This window comes from Triticum aestivum, chromosome 6A, assembly GCF_018294505.1.
Source record: "Triticum aestivum cultivar Chinese Spring chromosome 6A, IWGSC CS RefSeq v2.1, whole genome shotgun sequence".
NCBI lineage: Eukaryota > Viridiplantae > Streptophyta > Magnoliopsida > Poales > Poaceae > Triticum > Triticum aestivum.
In genome coordinates, this window is record NC_057809.1 from 557,600,951 (window position 1) to 557,625,272 (window position 24,322).

The 24,322-nt window shown below is 42.6% G+C and overlaps 1 protein-coding gene across 1 annotated transcript; it reads right to left on the minus strand.

Annotated features, from left to right (window-relative positions):
* Positions 1–974: 974 nt before the first annotated feature.
* LOC123128479 (protein CTR9 homolog) lies at positions 975–18,520 on the minus strand. Its single transcript, XM_044548491.1, has 24 exons — positions 18,288–18,520; positions 17,660–17,726; positions 17,318–17,509; positions 16,367–16,467; positions 15,004–15,090; positions 14,809–14,925; positions 14,655–14,718; positions 14,361–14,575; positions 14,130–14,214; positions 11,593–11,693; positions 11,409–11,501; positions 10,548–10,616; positions 9,192–9,284; positions 8,854–9,108; positions 7,669–7,749; positions 7,440–7,601; positions 6,969–7,064; positions 5,629–5,730; positions 5,440–5,547; positions 5,132–5,356; positions 2,749–3,015; positions 2,586–2,657; positions 1,581–1,871; positions 975–1,374 (listed from the first exon to the last, which is right to left on the minus strand). Exons 1-24 carry the CDS (start codon positions 18,426–18,428, stop codon positions 1,255–1,257), a joined length of 3,204 nt encoding a protein of 1,067 aa, XP_044404426.1. The 5' UTR covers positions 18,429–18,520; the 3' UTR covers positions 975–1,254.
* Between the last annotated feature and the right edge of the window lie 5,802 nt (positions 18,521–24,322).

Sequence of the window (24,322 nt, forward strand, 5' to 3'; positions counted from 1 at the left end):
CTAGATCGTTCGAGCCATCTCGCGTATCCTTCTGCGCGTGGTGTTACTGGTCATTGCTACTCCTTTTTTTTTCTACCGTGAGTATGCAAAAGTTTTGCGTATCTTTTCATTGATCTTGCCTTGCCATGGTTTTTTTGTGAGCATGCCATTTGCTCGACGAAGTTATCTTGACATGACTATGGAAGCTCTGGAAGCTACTACCTTACATTTGTGCAGTGATAATAAGCTAACCAAACACTCACATCCAAGGTGCAGTTTGGTTAGTGCTTTTGGCTGGGAGACTGGAGGATTCTTCTTTTTGAAAGACGATTCCCATCGACTGATATTCTTTACACTTCATTCCGTGTTAAATTCTCCGCATTGCGCACGAGCGCTAGAGGCCATAGAAACTCCAAACAGCGGCCAGTAAAATGAGGATTACCGGAATCTTTTAAAAGACGGTGTGATCCTATTTTCTTAAGGCCTTGTTCGGTTGAGTTTGGATCCGAAAGGATTGAAAGAGTTTGAGGGGGATTTAAGCCCCCTTATAAGCCACAATACGTCCCAATCCTTGTCAATCCTCTCCAACCCTCTTGGGAGAGGACTAACCGATTAAGCCCTAAAAGAGGGTTTAGTTCGGCACTTCCGCTTTGACGTGTTGTTTATGAGAAATGATATTGTTTATTAAATGTGTTGTTTATAAGTATATGTTGTTGTTTATAAATTGTAATTATATATTGCTTTTCATGACTGCGAGTTGTTTGAATTGATGTTTTGCCCACAGGCATATCTATCCTGTCGAGTAATGGGTATGGGAATAAATTATACCCATTGGCAAATATGGGCAAGGGTGATGGGTAAGCTCATTGAGGGCAGGTGAGGGTATGAAGTGGCCCCACCCATACCTGGAACGTAGTTTTATTGCAAAAAGTTGCTAGCTTTTGCATTTCCACCCTTAACACAGAGCACCCCGCAAAAACCACAACACAAGCCCAGACCAGAAAAGACAGGATAGTCATAAAACATACTACAGGATAACGTAGAAACGTGTCATGAATTGGATACAGTGCTTCGGTTAGTATGGGCAAACATGGCCCTTAAGGTTTATCTTTTCTTAGCTCTAGAACTACTGCGAATTCCCTCCCAAAAAAAAAACTACCACAGAAATTATTTTGTTACAGCCCAAAAGTAAATTAAACTGTTGGGACTTCTACAACAACATCATAACCTAATGTATCATCACTGTCAAGAGCGAGCTTTGTCCTTCTACTTATTTCATTCACTCAGATCATTCGGACCTGGGCTGGTAGGTTGCACTGATCGCTGCACTGGTTCCTCGTCGTCAGATTCTGACCATGCTCGTCTCTTCCGCTCTATCACGGATTGAGGATGACCCTACAATGCAAAAGAGTAGATGAAGGCAACTTTGCACCAAAGCACTTGTGAGCATGAACAGTTTAAACCACCATATGTATGGAGCAAAATAACTTCCGTTGCATAGCAGGAAACAGACATCAAAGCTCCCCAAAGACAAAACAAACAAACTTGGATGCAGAAATAAATGTATTTTGACTTTATGGGAAAGAAACAGGAACCCTAACCGTTTCATCTTCGGCGTCAGAATCCTCAAGACCAGCAGCCGCAAGAAGGTGATCTGGGGCTTTCTCTGGTCTATCACCGCCAGGATCCCTTGACATGTTTGCATAATCATCTTCCTCTGGTTCATTTCTGTATTGATCTTCTTCATCATCTTCGTATTGCATCTTTGTCTTCTGATCCTTCCTTCTCTTGCCACCCTTCCTCCTCTTCTTCCCACTGTCCCCATCTTCATCTTCATGCCTGGACCTATCTTTTCTCTTACCAGGGGTGTTGTTGGATGTTTTCCATTGTTCCTTATGAGAAACAGTACATTGTCAAATCATGCTTTAAGCTGTCAGGCAAAATCCAAATGTGCTTGTGACATTACAGCTTTGGAGAAACTAATCCTGGGTTAGGTACTTAAGTTGCATGAACAAAAGCAGATTTTCACACAATGGACAAGAAAAATATGGTCTGTCACCATTTCTATACATAACAAATTCTTGGAAGACTATGGACTTATTTCCCAATAAAGTGCCTATTATTCAGTGATGCGATAGTGCAAGATTAGAATACAGATACTGTAGAGAAAATTGTTCCCAAAGGGTTCCAAATAGCATGAGAAAACATTGCAACTTATTTGTGATGGAATGGTCTTTTCCACATAAGCAACCATAAAAATGTGTCACATCAGACAGTATAAAGAAACTATGCCTTCTGTAGGCACAAATAGCCTGGGGCCAATACCAACAAACATATCTCAATAATGGAGTGGCATACCACAGCTGGTCCTCCTTGGCGAACAAAGAACAGCTGTGTTCAATCTCAGGTTGTAATCAACCCGACCAAAACCGATGGAAGGGTGCTAGTTCATTTTTGGTATGTGCAGGCAAGTCGAGTAGCTCTAGCTCAAAACTTTGTATAGGCCGATTTTCACGGGTAGATTTGAATCGTTCTTTAACACTTATGAACGAATCATTGACATCTATAGCTCTCATTGAAACACACATGGTAATATATAAAAATACCTTGACACGCTCAAAGTGCTGCTCCTGTTGCATTACTTGCTTTAATTCGTCCTCTTGCTTCCTTCTTTCTAACTGTTACCAGCACCACATTAGCCATAAACATATAATATTTTTCAAACACAAACAGACATTTATGATGAAATACATGCAGCAAGAGCAGGACCTGGAATTTCCTTTGTTCTTCAGCCCGCCGGCGAGCTTCATCAGCTAAAGCAATTTGACGGGTAACTTCCAATTTTTGCTTGGTTTGCTTCTCAGCTTGTTCAGCGGCATCACGATGAACCTTAGCAGCATCAAGCAAGTGTCTGCAATACTCGACATGGGTTTCTATTTTCCTCTCATCAAAACCATGGGAATGGTACGTTGATGCAACAGACAATAGACTGAACACTCTAATGGCGTTCTGAAGCTCAGAGACTGTTGCACGAACCTAGAAAAAGAAAGCATGCAGCAAAAATTAGTTCTGTGGTTAGTAAAGAGTACATACAAGATGATAGATTGTCATATCTTAAACAAGAAGGTGGGCGATGGCCTCTGAAAGAAGCGATCTATTTAGTGAAGAAAAAAACTGTCATGAGGCTTTTATTCCCTATGATAGAGCTGTAGGCCTGTAATTCATAATACCATCTTTCAGCATATCCGGGTCAGATCTATGCTCCAATAAGTCTGTAGATGGGACTACCCAATTTATATTGCCAGAACATTGCAGTAGTTTTGTCTGCTGTAGCTTGCGGCACGGAAAAAGTTTGGTATAGATCTTAACAGGGGACTTGTATGCAACACCAGGATCATGTGGTTCACACGAGGTAGTGTTTAGATAGGGTCAGATTGAATGGGATAGGACAACCTGAAAATTCAGGATGGAATACAAACACTCCATCTTTGATGGATGAGACTCTGCAGCATTTTGTTTGGGATGGATGGACGCTATTAATTAATTAAATTATGCCATTAACTTTCATTAATAATAGTTATCATGCACTAATCAGCAGACGCTAACACTAAGCTGCATTTGGCATTTCAGTGGATTACGATCATCATGTTTATGTAATCAGCTTCTATATATTTTTTTATGGTTGGCTAACCAGCGTTTTCCTATTTATGTGCCTAATTTTTTCACAACAGATTACTGAGGAATATTTCATCACAAGTTGACAACATGGTTCAACAACCGGAAACTAAGCATAAGTGTGAATAACTAGATCACTTATCAATCCCAATCTTGAAGTAATTATCACCAACTATTGCCAACGCTCATGATTACTTGTGCATGGATGAGCTTATTTGGTCAAATGGGTGAATGGGCCTGTCAAACATTTCTCGGGGACATTCCTTCCAAGTTTAGTGAGCTTGTCCAGGGTGGAAAAGCCTCCCACAGTCCCACCCAACCAAATACAGGGAGATGCAAGGATGACTCATATAGGTTTTGGTAGTGGCTGCATCTGTAACCATGAGCCTTTTTTGGCGGAAACGGTAGGGGAGGCCCCGACAGTAAATTTTATTAATAATAGCAGAAGTAGAGAGGGGGGAGGGGGTTGTACAAAGGGGAAACTAGAAAGAAGGGCTAGGGCTAGAAAAAAGCCAATCCAGCCTGAGCCTGAGAGAGGCGGAAAGCTAATCCTTTATTCTGTAAGAAAGAAAAGACCCCTCTTGAAGTTAAACAACAGATACTTTAGCATTTCTCTGCTTCCAGATATTCCACGCCGCAAACACAAGAACCTCAAGGAAGAAAGGCTTGCTGATCATAAGTTTCGCCTGGGAAACAAACTCCTCCATGGATGAAATGTGGATATCAAAGCGAAGTCTGAGACACTGCCAGCATGAGGAGCTGAAGCTAAGCCAGAAGAGGTGATCGCGAGTTCCGGAGGAGTTCGATTGGCAGAGAGAGCAAATGGAGCCCCAGGGGAATTAAACTGGCGAAGTTGAAGCATGTCTTGGTGTTAAGTTTCTCATTCAGGAGCCAGGCAAAGCCTTTGAGCTTAGGAGAGCACTTGGAATTCCATGGCAAGAGGTGAAGGATGGAGCTCGGAGATGCTGAAAATGAGCCTTGTAGATTTCTGAAGATGAGAAAGTTAACCCCATGAGAAGGACCAAGAATCGGCAGCATACGGGAAAAAATGCAAGCTGATCAGGAAATGTCTGAACTCATGGAATTCAACAAAACCCTGGCTGGAAAGGGGGGTGGAATAGATCCAGAGGGTCTTGGGTGGTAAGCACATCATGGACCGAGACCAGATTATCAAGGGCAAGAGAATGCAGCCAAAGGATTCTTCTCCACAAAAGTTGATCAGTCCAATAATCACCCCAAAAAAAGCAGTGTCACCGTCAGCCTTCAAACCAAAAATGACTTCTCCCTAAAAAAACACAGGGATGACGGATCACCTCAAAAAGCTGGATAATGGAGAGAAATGTGGAGTTTGGAGGATATAGAAATGAGCCACATGGTATATACCAAAACCAGAGAGATTTGGGTGGTATTACCTTTTTTCTCTTACTTCATATATCAAAGAATCAGAAACCAGGCAAAGAGAAGTATCAGTACTGACCTCATCAACTGTTCGTTTTGTCTTCTGTAGAGTAGAAGCAGAAAACTTCTGCATTGAAACGCCAACATTAAACCGTAATAAATAATTTGATGGAGCCAAATGTATAGCTCTCAGCAAAGATTTCCGGCAGTCTTGCCATTGCTCAGCTTCATAATGTGTTCGGGAAAGGTATAGGAGTGTAGTTGCATCTGTGTTGTAGAAGAACTTCCGTGCACAGTTTTGGTACTGCAAGAAAAGGAATTAGGAACTTCATTCATCCGACAGAGAGAGAGAGAGAGAGAGGGAGAGGGAGAAGAGAGGGAGAGTACCATTTTAACTGCTTGTTGGAAAAGGCCTTGAGCAAAATATATGTGGGCCAAATTGATCCATACATCAGGTACCTGAACAAATATACTTCCTGATGCAGCTTCATGTACCTAATATCAAATTGGTGATGCACTTTATTAAAGTTCACAGTTTGTCATATAGAATAATGAACATTGTTTTCCCTTTCTAACCTGTGTAAATAACTCCTTCGCAATATCCCATTGGGATTTCTCAGCATGTAAGATTCCAAGACCATTTGCAGCAAACATATTACCATGGTTCTGCTTTAGTACCTGAATCAGAGATTGAGATCCCAACAATGAGCAAACCGGCACTTAAAGACACCATACCATCACCAATCCCTCAAAGCACTGCAGTACATAATTTGCTTTCAACCACACATTTGCTTTGTGGTTCCAAGAAATTAATGCTCTCATGTAAAAGAAATTTAATCAAAGTGCATCCAATTCAGTTGCCTGTTTATTTACAATTCTCCAGAAAAGAAAATGTATCATCATTCATCACATCTTGCTGGATGGCTTGCTCGAGTATGACTCTGGAACTCAAACTCACTAATGTACCAACCAACTTCCTAAGTTTTCAACTTGACTTATTAAATATCATGATGTCCTGATGTCCTACTACAAATATCACTCGCACTACAAATTATGGCATTCAAATTCCTAAGCTTTTGACTTTACGCAGTAAATATCATGACTTGATCAATGATCATGTACAAAGTGCTTCGTCCCAACCGGAGAGTTATTTACTCTTTAAAAAAAATATGATTGCCTAATTCAGTGATTTAATCTCCAAAATACATTAAATATGGAGACAGGAGTTAAAACTAGACAATTGTTTTACTAGAAAACTAACAGAAATAAAAAACTAAGCATTTGCTACACTTCTAAAAAGATGGCATTAATGAAATAAAGAACATGAGAAATCGTGCTAGAAATATAATTACTGAAGTTTAAAATAGATTAAATGTAGCTTTTGATTCTTGTGCAGAGGATCACAGAACAATTTTCCTACTAACTCTTTGTTAGCCTGAAATACTACTAAACAAACAAACAAAAAGCTTATCAACAGTAGAAACTACAAGCTGACATCAGGCCCAAGAATAGTCAGTTCTATCTTAAACAATAAGCAATAATCACGGATGAACTTCAGGGAACATAAATTACGGAAGATGTTCCTGAGATATCCAATCAAGACAGGCCATTCTGAGCATCAACATAAATGGTGAATATAAATGTACATGTATAATACATGCCTACACACAATTACCGAAACAAAGGACAGCTGCTGAAGAACAGTTTGTGGGGTCTATTTCTGTACTCCCTCTGTCCCATAGTATAAGACCTTATTACATCCGATTTGCTCACAAATCAGATGTAATATGGTCTTATATTATGGGACGGAGGGCGTAACAAATATGAAGGAACAGAATCTATTGCATGAAAACCTCCAAAGACCTGATGAATTTGAGAAGATAACTGGGAATAATAGCTGGTGTAACATATCATACATTCAAAAAAAGTTCCTTTGCTTTCTCCCGATGAGTGGCCTCGAATTTCGGGGCCTTTTTCTCAGGGCGATTGGCAGCAAAGTAGTTCCAGTTGCCCTGTAACAATACATATGCAATTGATCAGTCGGAGAAGAGTTAAGTAACATAGTCATTTACAGTGAAAATTCTGTATTACAATGACCAGCTATTGTAGAATTGTTGGAAATACAAGGGGACGAGTTATATATGTAAGCCTAACGTATCACTAAATTTGGTGATACACTAATGGTCTAAATTACTTGACGCATTTTATCCTGCCAGCAGGCAGCAGCCAATTCATAAAAGGAAAATATGACGCACTGTCATTACAAGCTATATTAATTCAACAGTAATTGTAAACTGTAAACAGATAACTCAGGATGGAAGGGATTTACTTATTAAATTCTACCACGGCCATTCAAAAAACTACTATAGTGAAGTAGGCTCACATACCAGCTGAAGCCAAGAGTATGGGTCTTTTCCGTCAGTAGCATCTTTAGCATCACGGAAATGTTCCTTCGCAGTGAGCCAGGTTTCATCACTCTGAAGTTCAAGACTTCCAAGCATAGACAGTGCATTTGGATACTTACTATTTATCTTTAGAGCATCACCTATCTAGAAACAAATAAACCATTATTATTCTCAGTTAAGAAGAACAACAAATGTAAGCATCAGTACTTACCAGCTCAATGCTCAGTTGAATATTGTTTTTTTCTTTTGCAATAGACCCTAACCTCAGATAGGCATCAATGTAGTCTGGGTACTGTTATTATTATTAAAGAAAACAGGGAATTAGAATATAATACAAGTGTAGTACAAATACAAAAGAGTGTATTCATTGTTGCACAGAGAATCCTGCATCACAGAATAATGCTACAGAGATCTATTTTAGAAGTCTATTAGGAAACCAATGACCAATACAGCAACTCCAAAATAAATCACCAATACTTGTCACTTCAACGTTTCATAGGGAAGTTTTCCCATAATGATACTTATACAGATCAGGAACTTCACTTCCTCAGGGTCTGTACTTGTGATAGTTATTTGGGGGCCAACTTCCATCAAAAACATAATATTAAGAGCTTTTCTTTTATGTAGACTTCATCTATTTTTCCTTGAGCACGCACCTGACTGCATGTCATTTTGTCTTAGAAGAAGAAAGCATCGATATGACGTGATGTGGACGACAGATTTTTTTTAAACAAAATTGCGCAAGACAGCTTGTGAAGATGAACTTTTTCTAGACAATGTAAACAACATCAAACAAAAAATGTTCGTAAGGCCCTCGACAAGCTTTGACACTAACCAGTGTCTAGTTAATTCCGAGAACAGTAAGGGCAAACAGAAGTAAGAACATAGTATTAACTGAAAAAAGAATGGGAACTACACAAAAAAGAATCTTGGTTACTGACTGAGGAATATATGCATAATATCCTGATAGAAAAGATTAAATTCTCACAAAATGAGCTTTCAATCACTGGCAAAACAATGTAACTAATACATCTGTGGTGAACGGGGTAAACATGGCAATGGTATCTCAACTATATCAAGAGAAGGCCAATACAAATGAAACTAAAGGTAACTGACTGCAGGTTTTAGAGAAGCTGCAAAAACAAAGTCACACATGAAGGCATGTGCGCGCAGGCAAATGACTAACATCAGAAAATGACAGACAAAATTGTGTGCAGATTGCAGCTGCAATAAACAACAGGAACACTAAGTAAGAAAAGTGAAGGTTACAATTTCACTGTTTTCATGTTCTTTCAAAGCATGCTTCCATCCCCAGTTACATTTATACTGTAAAATAAGTAAATGAGAGACAGAGAGCGGACACTCAGGAAGGGTTTTGGGGATGACACCACAGTACCTTGAAAATAATGAGACGGTAAAGGAGGCTGGCTTTCACAGTATCATGAAGCTCTTCCAATAATCTTGCATAGTTAAACAATGTGGTGACTTTATCGCAGGGTAATTCAAGAGATACGTTTTCTTCAAGTTGGTGAAAAAAACTCTGATCCCTGTACTGCACACTCCAGTTTGCTATGGAACTACCAGCAGTCCCATCCATAATTGAAACCCAGATACCGTCTCCTAGAGCTTCCTTAAAACTTTGCTCAGCCAACTGAAAGCATGAACAAAAGAGGTACTGTCAGGTGTATACATGAAAATGTAAATACAATGTTATATGTATAACAGTAAACAAACCTCAAACTCTGCCTTCTCAAAATAAAGAAGTCCAATTCCATTGAGCAATTCAACCGGTATTTTCTCTCCTGCCTTCCTTAGGAGAGTGCATGCCTGAGAAATGCTAGATAAGATTATGTATTACAAGGAGAACATCCAGTCCATTTAATAGCATTAATCCCCTAAGCTTTCTATCGATCGACTTAACACCCTCATGTTTTAGTACCCATTCAGTAACCTGTCAAACTTGATGTGCCTGGGAAATGCTAGATAAGATTACATCTTATAAAAAGTAGATTGTGAGTTCCTTTGAAGTATCAAATGGTGTCAAGTTTAATCGTCTTTAATCTGCCAAACTTTCTATTGATCAACTTGACAAGCCTGTGTTTCAGTACCAGTTCAATTACCAGTCAAACCTGGTTTTGCTTAGCCGGATTGATAGTGTGGACGGTGATATTGCTACATGGGCTGCCATAACATCTGGTTCCGCCACTTTTAAGCACAAAATGAATACTGACATCATCAAATCTCCACGTCTTCTTCCTACCCCCTCTCCACCCGAGCCATGTAAAAGGAAGACGGCGGGAGGATATGTAGAATATGATAGCAGCATCCATTTGTGGTGGACGGTGGCAAAACTAGGATATGCCAGATGAAGTGGCCCAGTATTAGGAGTTCAGGGGATTATGTGAGTCCAAAAGAAGTTTAGGAAGCTAAGTAGACAAACCCAATGCTTCTGGGGGGTAAAATATGCTTTCCTTTTAATAATCAGGTACGCATGCATTTGATCAACAAAGTAGTTAACATGCAGCAATGATGCAGCAAACATTTGCCACGTCAATAAGATCATAGCCAGAATGCCAGCCTTAGCTAACCTAGCATCACCAATATGCAAATCATGGTCAAATAATCCACTTTATATAACCTATAATCACCAGCCCACACAACCAAGTATATGGTTTTTCATGCTGCAAACCAATTTCAAAGTTCGAAGAGAAGCACATATAACTTCATGTGCCAATCCTGCCAGAATTGACCCTAGAGAGTAGGTGATGCAGCATGATAGAACAACTCAACTTTTAGGAGAAAACCGGTTTTATCACAGCCAATACAATGGTAATCTAGAGGAAGAAGAACCTAAGCTGATAGAGTGATGAAGCCTATAATTAAATGAATCCACCTTCTGTAGTGTTAACGTTTGTTTTTTATATTAATCATACATTTGTGGATTATAAGATTCTAAGAAACAAAGTTCAGTGATTAATCCTAATTCAGAAACACTACACAAGTTTGATAGAAGGGGGAAAACAGCATTTTAAGAACTCCAACATGGCATTGGTCAACACAATAAACATATAGCTAGTTGAAGAGCCTTACTGTCTTTAAGTATTCCATGGCAGCAGCCCAATCAGATTCTACCAACAATTCACCGAGTTCAACAAATGCCTGCATAGTGAATTAATCAACAAGATTATATGCAAAAAACAAACATTGGAACTACAATATCAGATATATGACCAAACCATGTATTGAATAATGCAACAGAGGTAGTACAGGAAGATGGGATTATTAAATAAGCGTCCAAACTTCACATAAGTACATGATCAAATATCAAAAAGGAACATAAGTAGGGCAGAAACTGGAAAAAATTGCCGTAACTACACTCTTGATTCGCTCACTTGAAACAGAGAATCCTAAGGCCATGAAGAGATACAGTGAAACAAGGGAGTAACTGATGTACAAATATTGTACATTTTATGTTTGGAAACCAAATAGAATTAATGTATACCCCTTTTCTACAGCAAATAAAAAGTGTGACTCTTGCAGTATTCCTCAACATCAATGAAACAATATCTACAAATTTATATGACCTGGTAATAACTGCTGCTATAATAAATTCCATATTTTCATCTAATCATCGAACAACAGGACATCTTTAGAGGAATTGTTGTACACTCTTCTAGAGCTGCAATAAAAGGTGCGTGCGTGTGTGTGGAATCTATAATTTAGCGTGCCCAACTATCAATGAAGTTTCCTAGGTCCAGACATCCTAGTTCACATATGCATCCAAGATTGGCATTCCTGATCCTTAATCATCAATATCGCAACATCCAAGTGAATACAAGTTCAGTTAGTGTAGTGTTTTTGTAACAGGCGACAGTGATACAATTTGTACAAAATCAATGAATTTGTGGTTTACAAATTATTACTAAAAAGGAGAAAGAGACGAATGACTACCTGGTGATCTTTTGGATCAATCCGTGTAACCTTCTTAAAGGTTTCTATGGCTTTGTCATTCTCACCCAAGTTTGCATAGATGTTCCCAATAGCCTAGCACAAGCAACATAAATCATTTCATTCATAATCAAATGGAATGCTTTGGAACAACGAATAGAGGCATTTGATTAGAAACACATCTTACCTTCAAACTTTCACAATTTTCGGGGTGTACCTCCAGCACTTTCTCGAAGCTAGCTAAGGAACGTTTGAAGTCACCGAATTTTAATTGTATTTGACCAAGGCCTGGTTCAGATCACGAGTGTCACAAAACAGCAACAAAATACACAATAAAATATTCTAAAATGGAAGAAAAAAATACGGTATGCCCAAGTATCACCTGAAATATCGATTAAGAGACAAGTATATCATGTATTTTAAATAGATGGCACTATTTCATTTATAACTAGCAAATCAATAGGAAGACAACAGGCACATAACTGATGATGAGATATGAGTACCTACTGTAAATGACATGGGTTTCCTCTGGCCAACTTGCCAGAATTTTTATCAGACCTCTCAGTGCTTGCTTTACCTTGAGGATTCTATCAATTCATAACCACCATAGTTACTATACTATCCATGATTGTTTGCCCTTCGCAAGTAACTGATGAGATCATCTCGGAGAGATGGCTCACAACTAACGAGTTTAAGAGACCTCACATATATTAGATTCCCCTTCGAATCACAAACATAAGTCCCATCAATGTGGGATGTGATCCATTCTACATTTCCGATTTACCAGCTCCCCAATCAGTGATTGCATATTCCGTTCAATCACTAAGTAGTTTGATGCCTCAGGCAGAGATGCTTATCTCACTTGTCGTACATATATTGGAGCAATAAACTTCTTGTTGTATTCCTTTCCTTTAGGTGGCATGGCTCTCAACTTGATGTTCTCATACACACACAAGGCCGACTGTCGACGATAATGAAGGCATGTGCTCGGACGATTGTCAGCGACATCGGATGTTGCTCACGACATCATTTCTCGTTCAGTTCCCGTGATATGCAGCAACTATGGTGAATACTTACCGAACGACGAACTTGTGGCACCTTGGTTCGGCTACATGACCAAACAGAGTGCATGGGGAGCGGATCAAGAGATCGAGACTATGATATGCGTATGACACCAGCATGTGCAATAATCTCGACGCTCGTTGCAGACAGAATAGCAAGAAGTGCAGATAATATATTGATCTTTCTTGCAAGAGTCCAAGCACAAATGAGGGGTGCCTCCCTACTTACAGGGACAATGTGATTCCTGCCCCTAGGCAGTTTACGGTTGTACCATTTGTACTATCTTTAGGAAACAAAGCACGTAGTTTATCAGTTGATGCTGGATGCACGCCTATGCACTGATAACTGGCAACAATAGAGGGACAAACCACACAAGCAGCAACTGACCTTTTTAAGCTAAATATCTACTCCCTCCGTTCCGAATTACTTGCCGCGGGTATGGATGTATCTAGATGTATTTTAGTTCTAGATACATCCATTTTTGCGATGAGTAATTTGGAACGGAGGGAGTATGTGGTATAGTTTTGAGGCATAATGCATTTTATGGCAACCGACCCCCTTCATAAATTTATAACACTTGTTAAAGCATATGGCAAGGTGACTTAATAGATACGACCCTAACTTAAGATAACAGCAAATTCAATCACAACACTTACTTAGTATGACAGCATAATAACTTACAGCCACTAGCAGATTAAACCAAAGCACAGAACCTAACCTAGTACAGAGTATAACATCTTTCAAACACACAGAAAAGAACTGCATAATGAAAGAGAGAAGACGATGCAAAGCCCTCCCCCCTCTCACTCCCTCCCTGCCTCCCTTACTCTTAATAACTATGCTATGTGGTTCGGTCTTAAAAACTACGATATGTGCTCTAACAGCGAACTAATTAAAAGACACTAAGCACATTAGCGTATACTCCCTCCGTCCAAAAATACTTGTCATCAAAATGGATAAAAGGAGATGTATCTCGAACTAAAATACGTCTAGATACATCCCCTTTTATCCATTTTGATGACAAGTATTTCCGGACGGAGGGAGTATAAGTCTTTTTAGAGATTCCAATATGCACTACATACGAAGCAAAATGAGTCAATCTACACTCTAAACTACGTCTATATACATCTGTATATAGTGCATATTGAAATCTCTAAAAAAGACTTATATTTAGGAACGGAGGGAGTACACCAGAAGACAGAACTAGCAAATCAGTGTGGCCTTAGACATTAGAGATTAATTAGGTATGCTTGTTGATGAGAAATGCAGTGCTACTGCTGATTATGAGTCACACTAAAAATATAAACTGTCCTGACTCACCATTTGTACTATCTTTAAGAAACAACATTTCGATATTTTAAGTGGCTTTTACCAGAATATCAGCATTTTTTGCTGGAGCAATCTACTTACTATACACCTCTCCCTCTCCACCTCCCCCTTCCCTTCCACCTTATTAAAAATATCCCTAAATTATTAGCCCAACAACAGCGGAGTTAACTTGCAGGGATTTGGGTGATTTCTGACCATAGCATTGTGCGAGTATTTAACTACTACTTCATCTACTTGAAACATGGAGGTACATAAATGCTAAAAACTGCATACCAGAACAATGTCATGAAATAAATAAAAAGGAAAAAATGTGAATGAGAACAAGAAACTCACCAACAAATGGCAACACAAAGTCTTGCGGTTTATTGACTTCTTTGACAGATGCCATATAATACCGTCCAGCAGTCTCAAAATCACCCTGAATTCAGATAAATTGTCAAAAATACATCACATGTTCAGGGTTGTAAACTAGACTCTCAACACGGAAATCCAAAGTGTCAGCACAGAGAAAAAAGTGAAATAATACCCAACTAATTCAATGGGTATATGAATGGGGTACATCACCTTACTATGGTATGATCTGGCTAAGTTATAGTAGGATTGTGATTTCAGTAGTCCATGACTGCTTGAAGACAGAGCAGTCTCACTCAGTTGCTCAACCACAAAATGCTGGCCAGTAAAGAAATAATGGTTGGCCAGGTGGTTGAGTGCCAAAGTGCAATAAGGATAAATTTCAAAGGCTCTTCTCATTTTCTCCATCCCACTGCGAATTTCACCAGCTATAGCAAAGTTGCAATACTTAGAAAATAATGAGAAAAAAGGTGAGAAGGAAATTTCTTGTCTGTAAAGAGCATTTACCTTCATTTGTTTGCAAATCCATGATCGCGAGTGCTACTAGCGCATCAAAGTTTTCAGGGTCCAACTGTGAAGTAATTGTAAGTGAATAAAAGCATGAGTTCAACTTAAGGGACAATTATTCTACATGAAACAAGAGACAGATAAAAAATCTTGCCTGTAAGACTCTATCAAAAGCTTGTCGGGCCCTGTCTAGCTGACCAAGTTTGTATCGACAAAAAGCTATACCAAGCCTTACAGCAGCAGGACAATCTGCATATCCCCGCAGAGCTCTCTAGAAAGATGATTGAAATTTATAACATATACTACAAAATATCATGGAATTGTCAAAAGAACTTGAGCTGTCTCCAACCTTATAGAGTTCTAGTGAGTTCTTATAACATTCCAAAGCTTTCTTGTGTTGTTGTTCCGTATCACCCATCAGGAAATAAACAGAAGCCTGCACTGACAATATTTGCGACTTGAAGATTAGAACAACTGATAAGAAATATGTCAAAAAAATAATGATTAACACAGGCTTCTTTTAGTTAGTCCCTACGATAAATTATTACATCTTCATCGATCATATTATAAGCATCAAAGCATAAGGATTAAGTTGTTCTAGTGAAAGAGCAAGCATACGAAGGTTGCAGTTTCATTAGTATAATATATATGAGAGATCCTATAACTATTTGAGGGGTGTCAAGTTAGTCCTACAACTTCAGAAATGCAGATTCAGATCCCAAAAATCTGTATGTTGTTCATCACAGATCCTAACAGCTCAGACCATGTTTGACCTGCTGACGTGGCACGTTAACCTCCACCACCTTGACACAGGTCCCATCCGAAATAGCTGAATGAAAGAACATTTTGCATAAACACCCTTGGTAGGCCTCTTCTTCTCACATGTGGTCCCTCTCTTCTCTCCCACACACGCGAGCACACTCATAGTGGAAGGCAAATGAACTGTATGGAGACGACGAGATGCTAGAAGCCTGTGCATTGAATGGCTCGTCGAACAGGGCAGGCGAGAGTGGGACGGCAAGAAGGTCATGGAGGAACTCGAGGAGAGAAGCATAAAACGAATCATCGTCTACAGCTATCCCCTGTGTGCGAGCTCCGCGTCATTACCGTCCATGAGCGGCAGACTCTGCAGGTGAGAATTGGGCAGCGAGAAGGTAGTGGAGAACCCGGATGAGAGGCTTAAAATGAATCAGTATTTTTCACTTAGTGGTGGCAAACTTTTGTAATTTCCTCCAACTCCACTGAACGCGCTCTAAGGAGCCAGGAAATAGCAGCTCCACTGTTTCGTACTAGGGGTCAGCTCAGATCCTAGATCTCGGCTCCGTGGAGCTGGGCCGTTCTGTCCGGCTTCACCCATGGAGTCAACGGAGCGCAGAGCTGGAGAGAATCCGAACGGGCCCTTACAATCTACTCCCTCCGTCCGACAATACTTGTCATCAAAATGGACAAAAAGGGATGTATCTAGAACTAAAATACATCTAGATACATCCCCTTTTATTTATTTTGATGACAAGTATTTCCGGACGGAGGGAGTAGTATTTTAATAGAGAGAATCCGAACAGGCCCTTACAATCTAGTATTTTAATAGAGAGAATCCGAACGGGCCCTTACAATCTAGTATTTTAATACTAAAAGCAAACTGCGGTCATTCAGAAGTACACATTATATACTTATGTTTAAAACAAGCATTACAGAAACCTGAAGAAAATTACCTGACCAAGAAGGGCTGGGAAATTATCCCCATCCTCATCCAAAACAATCTTGAATGAGTCAGATGCCATTTGCAACTCACCCTTGGCCACGCAGAGTTGACCTAGACAGCAACGTCAATAATTAAAATGTTAAAAACCATACTCCTCTGGTCAGAACAGCAACATGGCAAAGCACTTTGCTGGTAGATAAAGTGCCCCTCTTTAGTCCAGTACTCCTAGGTTCTAGAGAGCAGTTGTATGATCTTGTCTAAGTCTAATAAACCAGTATGAGAAAACAACACTTACATAATACATAGCAGGTGCAACAAATAAAACCAAGGATGTAAAAATGAACAAAACTGCATGACTATAACACTCAAAGAACATCCAACCAAGCAGCACTTAGGCTTTCACCCATGCTTCATCTGAAGAGGTTAACCATGTGGGTTTGGATCATTCCTGAGCATTACAAGATATTTGTAACAGAAATTCAACTAGCCACTTGGGACTAGCCGCAACACTACCAGGCCTCACTGGGCCCATGGCATCACAGTTTAGGTATATTCTATAAAAAATTCACAAACACATTGCTGATCTTGTGTTATTCAAATTTACAATGTTCTGGTGAACTAATGAACACAAAAACACTCATTTTTCTGTTTATCACAAACTAGATAGGCAGAGCTATATAATGTCTTGTAGCATGTCTCTGATTCTGAAATTGAGTTTCTATGATAGAGAAGCTACAAACAGATACAACAAATCATTCAACATTAAACAGAAATATCAAACTATCAACAACAAAAATTCAAACGGTCACTTCATCTAAGATGATGCTACACTTAAGTTAATGAAGTGCTACGCAACCATAACCAAAGATGAAAGTGTGCTATAAAGAGATGCACATAAGAGTCATGAAACTATAAACCACAACATATCTGAGAGCTCTGAAATGTTCTGAAGTGGTATAACCTCTTCCAATCCAGGTAGAAGGTTCAGTTTCATCTATCCTCGACGCCCTATTGTAGTACTGAGTCGCATCTTTGAAATGCACTTCCTTCTGTGGTGCTTTCTCAGCCTTTCCCAAGAAAGTATGAAAAGCGCCCAAAGCATTAAGGATAGCTATCCGCTCATACTTCACATCAGCATAATAATCATCGATTTCTGCAGAGGAGAGGGAATGGTTCAACAACAGCGGATTTATGCAGAAACTTAAAGTAACAATGAGAAATTGAACTGGTGTCGTATAATCAAAGGTGATATGATTGTTCAGATAATATTACAGTGCAGGAAAAGAGTTATAAAAAAAATAACCTGGGCCAGATCCTTCCTCTAAAATCTGCCGGAACTGTTCGAGCTTCCCTTGCTTGAAGTATTCTCTCTGTGACAATAATTTTCAGAAGTAAATTAGATAAACAGGTACCAATCCGGATAGTTCGATCTCACAAGAAAACAACCAAAAAAATTACGAGACAGGGTATCTGCAAGTATAATAAGTTTCACCATGAGACTAGAGCTTCGATTAAACACAAGTCACGTGTGTAAGGACTGGGATTTCGAGCATGAAACTCTGGCTCAGCAAGAAGCTCTGCTTCAGATCTTCCACTCAAATTATCCGTCCGAACGAATCAGGATGGTATCCTCAGTACCAAAACGTCGCCAGCATCACCCCTAGCCGAAATAGCTCCGGCTGAACAACCAGGGCAAAGCAGAGGACGGAATGACAGGCGCACGCACACGCGCATTTGGAGAAATTCTACCAGCATCGGTCAAACCCTCAGAAAGCCCGCCTCGAAGCTGAAAAGGGTCGCCTCAGCGGGAGCGAGGCTCCGCCAGAACCCTAGCCTTAGAAGTTGCTCCATCCGCGCCGCCGAAGAACTAGACCTAGACCTAGGTGGGGTTGCGAGGGAAGCTTGGGCTCCTGAGAGCAGAGGGGACCTACCGCGATGATGAGCCAGAGGTGGAGCGGAGCTTGCTCGGCCTTGAGGATGTCGAGGATGTCGGAGGCGTCGGCGGGGAGGTGGTCCAGCGCCACCCGCACCTCCTCCTCCGTCCCCTGCACCGGTATGTACACGCTCGCCATCCCGCCGTCGCTCCCCTCTCTTCCCTTCCCTTCGCCGCCGCCCAGGGGAGAGAAAATCGTATATGACAGGAGAAGAGTAGCAGACGCCCACGGGGGCTAGTTGGGCAGCGGCCCATTTACTGCTGCGCGTTCTTTTTTTACGGGAATAGCGGTGCGGTGTAATGGCCCGGCCCAGCTCCCAATTTTTCATCAGTTAAATTAACCTTTTTATTTCGGATTTAAGAGTATTATTAATTAGTTTTTTAAAAAGGATAAATAATCTTACAGAAAACCAAAAAACGCATGTACTGTTTTAGAAACTGTTCTTGAATTTTGAAAATGGATTGACTCTTGTTCACAGAGTTGGACTTTTGTTGACCGAGGTTTAAAAAAAAGACTTTTGTTGACCGCCTCATACTTTGTTGATTACCCTTGTAGGATTGTTTATTTATTTTTCCCCAACACATATAATCTTTTTATTCACACATGCTAAATTAGTGACTTCCTATAAAACCATCTAATGAGGAATGTCATGACCTTTTACCATTGCGATAAACCAAATAGTTAAGAAGCTATCAAAATGTCGAACTATACTCTCACTTAAAGATTTCAATGATCCCAATACTTAGACGACTCTGTAAGAGAGCTTTTCAAAGCAAGTGACACCAGCTTACTTATTTCTCTGGTCCAAGCATAGTGAGCTAGTAATCATGAAATTAAGTGTTTAGAAGATGGTATAGAAAAAAGATAAAAGTTTGGGCAGGTTGCCATGCCTAGCTTGCCACGTCCTCTTTTTGATTTTGTTAACCTTATAAACCAACAACAGCATACAACTTACCAACTTATAATCCATGGGTTCGTAAAAGACATGATTACACTTTAAGAAAATGGATTATAGAGGAAGAATTGGATCAACATGAAAAGTACATGATAGGTCATTCGAGAGAGAGCAAAGATTGCCATGTGCATTTAGTTTTTAATTGGTAATTATAAATAAATGTTGTAGCATCTCAATTGTCTGAGTCTAGTTAATGTCTGTGTCAACAACACTCCTCGACTGAATTTCACTCAGTAGGCTAATGGATCCAACTCAAATCCAGATGAAAAAAGAAAGACAGAAGTGGAGTTCATCCTCAAATGGGGACCTTATTCATCCCCAACTAATTGAAGGTCTTGTTTATCCCAGCAAAGTGGATTCTATAGTCATGTTCATTCCATCTATATGAGTTTTTATCCAAACCAGCCCTATTAACAAGAAGAGTTTCTTTTAGAATGATACATGACTAACTCGATGAACATTACAAACACAATGCTTCGAATCACAAATCCAAGAAACTACAAAGTAACTCATATAACTAAGAATTACAGTGAAATCTCTCAGAAAAACATTCTCCATGGCATCGGCCTTTACAACACAAAGTATCGGTGGTGTCGTCCCCCCCCCCCCGCGGGCGACACGGGCAAAACCCTAGCCGCCACACCAACTCCCCCTCCCCAGATCTCCCCTCCCCCCGCCGCCGGCGGCAAGCGCCGCCGGGCAAAGCCCGCGCGGCGTCGGCGGCGGCGGGGCCTTCCTTCTTCTCGCGAGGTCAGGGCAGCGCGGGGCTACTTGGCTGAGGAGAGGCGTGGGGGCGCGACGGCCGCGGCATGCAGACACCGTTTGGTGCGGCGCGCGAGGCGAGCAAGCGCGGCGGGCGCGGCTTGCGGGCGCGACGGGCGCGATGGCCGCGGCGCGCGAGGCGAGCAGGCGCGGCGGGCGCGGCCTGCGGGCGCTGGCGGACGCGGCGGACGCGGCGCGCGAGGCGAGCAGGCGCGGTGGGCGCGGCCTGCGAGCATGACTTGCGGGCGCGACGGACGCGGCGCGCGAGGCGAGCAGGCGCGGCCTGCGGGCGCGGGCGGACGCGACGGGCGCGACGAGCGCGGCGCGCGCGGGGGCGTGGCGTGCTGGTGCGGGCGCAGGGGGCGCGGCATGCAGTGTGGGCGCCAGGATGCGAGCTCGGGCGCGTGGGCTCTTCGGGGTGGCCGGGGCAGTCCCTTCGCAGATCTGGCGCGTTTCGCGCGTCCTGCGGAGGTGCCTGCCTCGCTGCGGCTGTGACAGTCGCCGGATCTCGTTGCCCGGGCTGAGTTGGTGGTGGCGGTGCGGTGGGGGTCGGCGGATGCGGGTGGGCTCTCCTTCAAGCATGTTCACGCCCATCTCCTGGAGTAGCGGCGCCGTACAGCGGCTGTAGCGCAGAGGAGGTTCTCAAGCACACCAATTCCGGCTCGGCTGGTCTTGTCCTTGCGCGCGGAGGTGCGGACGCAGTCAGTTTGATTTGGTGTCCGTCCAGTCACGGCGCGCGGCGGTGCTGCCGGCCAGCTCCGATTCTAACTCGGCTCTTCCTGTGCGCTGCGGTGCGGTTCCTCGCCCAGATCTGCGCATGGAGGCTGAGGATGGCCGGATCTGGTTTGGCGCCCAGGCCTGCGCGCGGCGGGGCGGCCCAGCCAGGTTGGCTCGTGTTCGTCAAGTTTCTGCGTGCGGCGGTGACAAGTCTGTTCCTGGTAGTGTGTGCATGGCCTTTTTCTTCACGGCAGCTCTGGTTGGCCTCGGATCCATGTTTGTTGGTGGAAGACTCGGCTTCGGATGAAAGTCCTGCACTGTTCTGGTCAGTGCCGACGGTAACGGCGCCTACGGGTGTCGTCTTCCTCCTTGGAGGTACCGCTGTGGAGCTCGTTTTGCTCTTCGTACCTCATGGCTTGTGGTCTCCGGGTGAAAACCTAAGATTTGGCTAGTCCAGATCGAGGGACGATGTTGTCTTCGATATTACTCCCTCCTTGGAGGCGTCCCCTTGGAGGCCCAGCGATGGTTTCCGATGGTGTACATGGCTTGTCGGTGGAGCTTGGGTTTGTGGTGGTGCCGGCCTTTTTTCTTTCTTTTCTTTTTGCACTAGCCTTTTGATGTGCTTTCCTCCTTGGAGGGTTCTTGTAACGCTTCTTCTGATCAATGAATTTGGCAGCTCTACTGCCAACGTTCAAAAAAAATTCAATAAAAGAAAGTTACATCATACTGGAACACCGATACTGCCACTCATACACCTACACGAATTTGACTACCTTCAAAGATTTTGGAAACCCTCTTGAGTCGCCCATCAAAAAGAATGAAAAGTCGTGGGAGTGGAAAGTACTTGGGGCCAAGGTGATTTTCTAGAGGCATAGGTCGTCGAACCACAACATCTTCTCTAGAACGCCAAAGAATAACCCCAAAGTCACAATAGATCACACCAAAAAAGACAACAAAAAGTACTAACACAACTCATCCAATCCATATGAATGAATCTACAAGGGTATAAACCTAAAATTCGCAAGATTGGCGAACACCAAACATGCAAAGACACACCCCGGCGGTATGAGATGTCGATGAAACCATATAAATAAAGCTAATTTAACTTCTGAATATGCCTATGAAAGTCTTAGATATGTGGCATATATATTCTCCCACTCAAAGCCTTCCATGGCCGCCTTGGACTAGTGGGTGCACAGGCACACCCCGGTGGTCTGAGATTTTAAACTCAAATGGTCCGGCATGGTGGTTCAGTCGTCGTATTTGTGCTCGATGTAGCTTCTAGATGGACTGAGTGGGTGATGAGTTTCTTCTTCATTGATCCTTGTGTTATTTTCGTGTTTTCAAAATTCGAACCTTCGGTCCCGAGGAATGGAAAAAATAGTGCTGTAGCATATTTACTATCGCGCTTCTTCAGATGTTACACTATAGTGGATGTGGAGTATTTGAGCTCGAACTCAAATGAGCCCGAATGAACAGTACAATAAAAAAATCAAAAGAAAATCTGTTTTTTTTTGTGGTGAACTTTGACAAATATTCTAAGTACTTACAAATTTTCATCATGAGATCACATTCGAGGAAGGCCTGACAAAAGAAATATAAAAAGGATGCTCTGAAAATGCTACTTTCGAAAGCATTTTGAAGCACTGAATTTATTTTTTTGCCACACCTTCCACGAATGTGATCTCATTATGAAAATTTGCAAACACTTAGAACATCTGTCAAAGTATACCACAAAAAAATTCAGTTTTTGTTTTTAATTTACTATTCTCCCGAACTCAAAAGGGTACTTTCCCACTATAGCGTGCTATATTGAGATATCTTTTTTGTAAAAAAAAAAAAGAATTGTCAAATACTGTATATCCCAACTAGTAAGAGACACATGATTTGCACGTCATGAACTTTGTTCCATCATATTCACTTTGACAAAATTATTTAATTTTGACATCCTCCGAACTGAAATACACCCTCTGTTTCTAAATATAGGACGTCTTTGGCAGTTCAATTTAAACTACAAAAATGTCTTACATTTAGAAACAGTGGTAGTAGTATACACGATCCAAGCTACACTTAATACTACTGCTAGTAAGAGGCACCCGCTTTTCACTCTGGTAGGACTAGGGTTCCTACCGGTGCAGCTACGCAGGTTATAGGGACAAGGTGGAGGAGGACGAGGGCTGGAGCGCGCGCGCCGGCGAGTGGGCGCCGTCGCGGCTAGGGTTTAGGTGCGGCGGCGGTTGGCTGGTGGCGGCTAGGGTTCTGGCTCCTCAGGGAGCCGGGCAACAGAAGAGATAATATCTTTATTGCTTGATTATCAAAGAGTCTTACAGCCTATATTTATAACCTAAATAACTTGCATAAGAATTAATCCTAAGATAACTTGTGGGCCAAGCCCCTAACTAATGCCCGGTGGGCCTTCTCCGGTTATAAGCTAAACCGGTCATAACATCTCTTCCCGCCTGCGCAAACAACTCGTCCTCGAGCTGAAAGTCTGGATAGTGTTGGCGGAAGTCATCACGCTGCTCCCAAGTAGCCTCCTCCTCTGGAAGACCCGCCCACTGGACCAAGATGAACCACACCCCGCGACGAAGCTGTGCCTGCAACACCTTCTCCGGCTCCGGAAGAAGACGGCCATTGCCGGTCGGAGGAAGCGTCGGAGGACCGGCCGGTGGCTCGCCGCGAAAAGGCTTAAGCAGCTCCACATGGAAGACGTCGTGGATGCGAGCGCCGGCTGGAAGCTAAAGACGATAGGCCACCTGCCCGATGCGCTCCAGGATGACGAAGGGCCTGGTGTAGCGAGGGCCAAGCTTGCGCTTCGCGCGCGGGTCAAGTGACTGCGTGGAGCGATGAAGAAGACGTAGCCACACCCAATCGCCCACCGCGTACTCCGCCTCGCGATGGTGGTTGTCGTAGTAGTGCTTGGCCAGCTGCTGAGCCTGAAGGAGACGCTGACGAACCTCCGCAAGCATCTCGTCACGGGTGCGGATAAGATCGGCCGCAACCTCCGTCCGAGCCGTCGCCGGGTCCACCGGCATGATAGGCGGGGGTGGCCAACCATAGACCACCTCAAACGGCGTAGCACGCAGGGCGGAGTGGAATGAGGTGTTGTAGCAGTACTCTGCCCAAGAGAGCCAAATCCACCCAAGCTCGAGGTCGATCACCTGTAACACAATGCAAGTACATGGCAATGACCTTGTTAACCACCTCGGACTGGCCGTCCGTCTAAGGGTGGAACGCCGTGCTCAAGCGGAGCTTGACGCCCGCCATCCTGAAGAGGTCGCGCCAGACATGGCCCGTGAACACCGGGTCCCGATCACTGACGATCGAAGCTGGAAACCCGTGGAGACGGACGATGCCGTCGAAGAAGGCCCGGGCCAAGGACGCCTCCGTGTATGGATGGCCTAGCGCGATGAAGTGGGCGTACTTGGAAAAGCGGTCGACCACCGTGAGAATGACCGACTTGCCACCCACCTTGGGAAGGCCCTCGGTGAAGTCCATGGAGATATCGGCCCAGACCTGAGACGGCACCTCCAAGGGCTGAAGCAACTAGGCCGGCTGCAGGGTCTCCGTCTTGTTGCGCTGGTAGATCTGACAAGAC